Below are 979 nucleotides of genomic sequence, written 5' to 3'. Positions count from 1 at the left end.
TGGACTCCTCCCTGGTCTCCAGCTCAGCCAGGGATGGGATCCGGGCGTCCAGGCCGGGTCGGACAGCACAAGCTGTTCTCTGAAGCTCATTACAAAGTTCATTACAAACCCCAGTGGCCCCCAGGGCACAGCCATGGCAGCCCCACTCTCAGACGGGTTCAGGCCACAACCGGAGCAGCCGTGGTTCCGTGGACACTGGTGGGCAGCTGGCCCTAGCAGCAGTTTAGAGCCACGGCCCGGCTGGAGGGGCCCAGGCCTGCTGGGTGTGAGCCCACCCCGGGCTCCCCCAGGGTCCCTGCTCCAGCTGAGCTCCCGGGGCTGGGGTGGGGGCCGTTATGCCTGGGCTTGGGGGATCTGTGAGAGGCCCACCCCGGCTTCCCGCAGGTGGGGGTGTGTGGTGGCCGGAGGCACCTCGACTGTGGGCAGGGCCAGCCTTCTGCTGCGACCCAGGCGCAGTTATCAAGAGATAAGTGTGTTTGCCTGGATTCCTCCTCTCCGGGGGTGCTGGCTCACCTGCATGCATCTGCGCAGGGGGAGGGGTGGCCAGCGCCCACGGAGCAGCCTCCCGGTTTCGGACCGCAGTGGGTGGCTCTGCCGGCCCCAGGGCCGGGCTCTCTGCAGATAAGGCATTAACAGTCCGTGAGGACGCGCCCTGCAGATCTGCTGACGGCTCCGTTCTGCCCAGGTGCTGGGGTGAGGTGCCAAAGGTTCTCTATAAAGTGCCCAGCTCCCGGCCCACGGCCACTCGCCCTCTGGCTTTTGCCCTGCCTGCCGTGCGGGGCCGTCCAGCGACCACCATGGTGAGGCTCGTGCTGCCCAACCCCGGCCTGGACGCCCGGATCCCATCCCTGGCCCAGCTGGAGACCATCGAACAGGAGGAGTCCAGCTCCCGGCCCAAGTGGGACAACAAGGCTCAGTACATGCTCACCTGCGTGGGCTTCTGCGTGGGCCTGGGCAACGTGTGGCGCTTCCCTTACCT

General features: G+C 66.8%; 1 protein-coding gene across 1 annotated transcript in view; it reads left to right on the top strand.

The window, feature by feature from the left end:
• Positions 1-797: 797 nt before the first annotated feature.
• The window catches only part of SLC6A19 (solute carrier family 6 member 19), a 21,223-nt gene continuing 21,041 nt past the window's right edge, over positions 798-979 (top strand). The window contains exon 1 of the mRNA XM_032279157.1: positions 798-928. Within this exon, the coding sequence (XP_032135048.1) occupies positions 798-928 (131 nt within the window). The remainder of the gene's footprint in view (positions 929-979) is intronic.

This window comes from Sapajus apella, unplaced genomic scaffold, assembly GCF_009761245.1.
Source record: "Sapajus apella isolate SASKATOON/1434 unplaced genomic scaffold, GSC_monkey_1.0 scaffold11, whole genome shotgun sequence".
In the NCBI taxonomy this organism is placed as follows: domain Eukaryota; kingdom Metazoa; phylum Chordata; class Mammalia; order Primates; family Cebidae; genus Sapajus; species Sapajus apella.
Note: the sequence above shows the minus strand (reverse complement) of the source record. Positions and strands in the feature narration are given on the sequence as shown.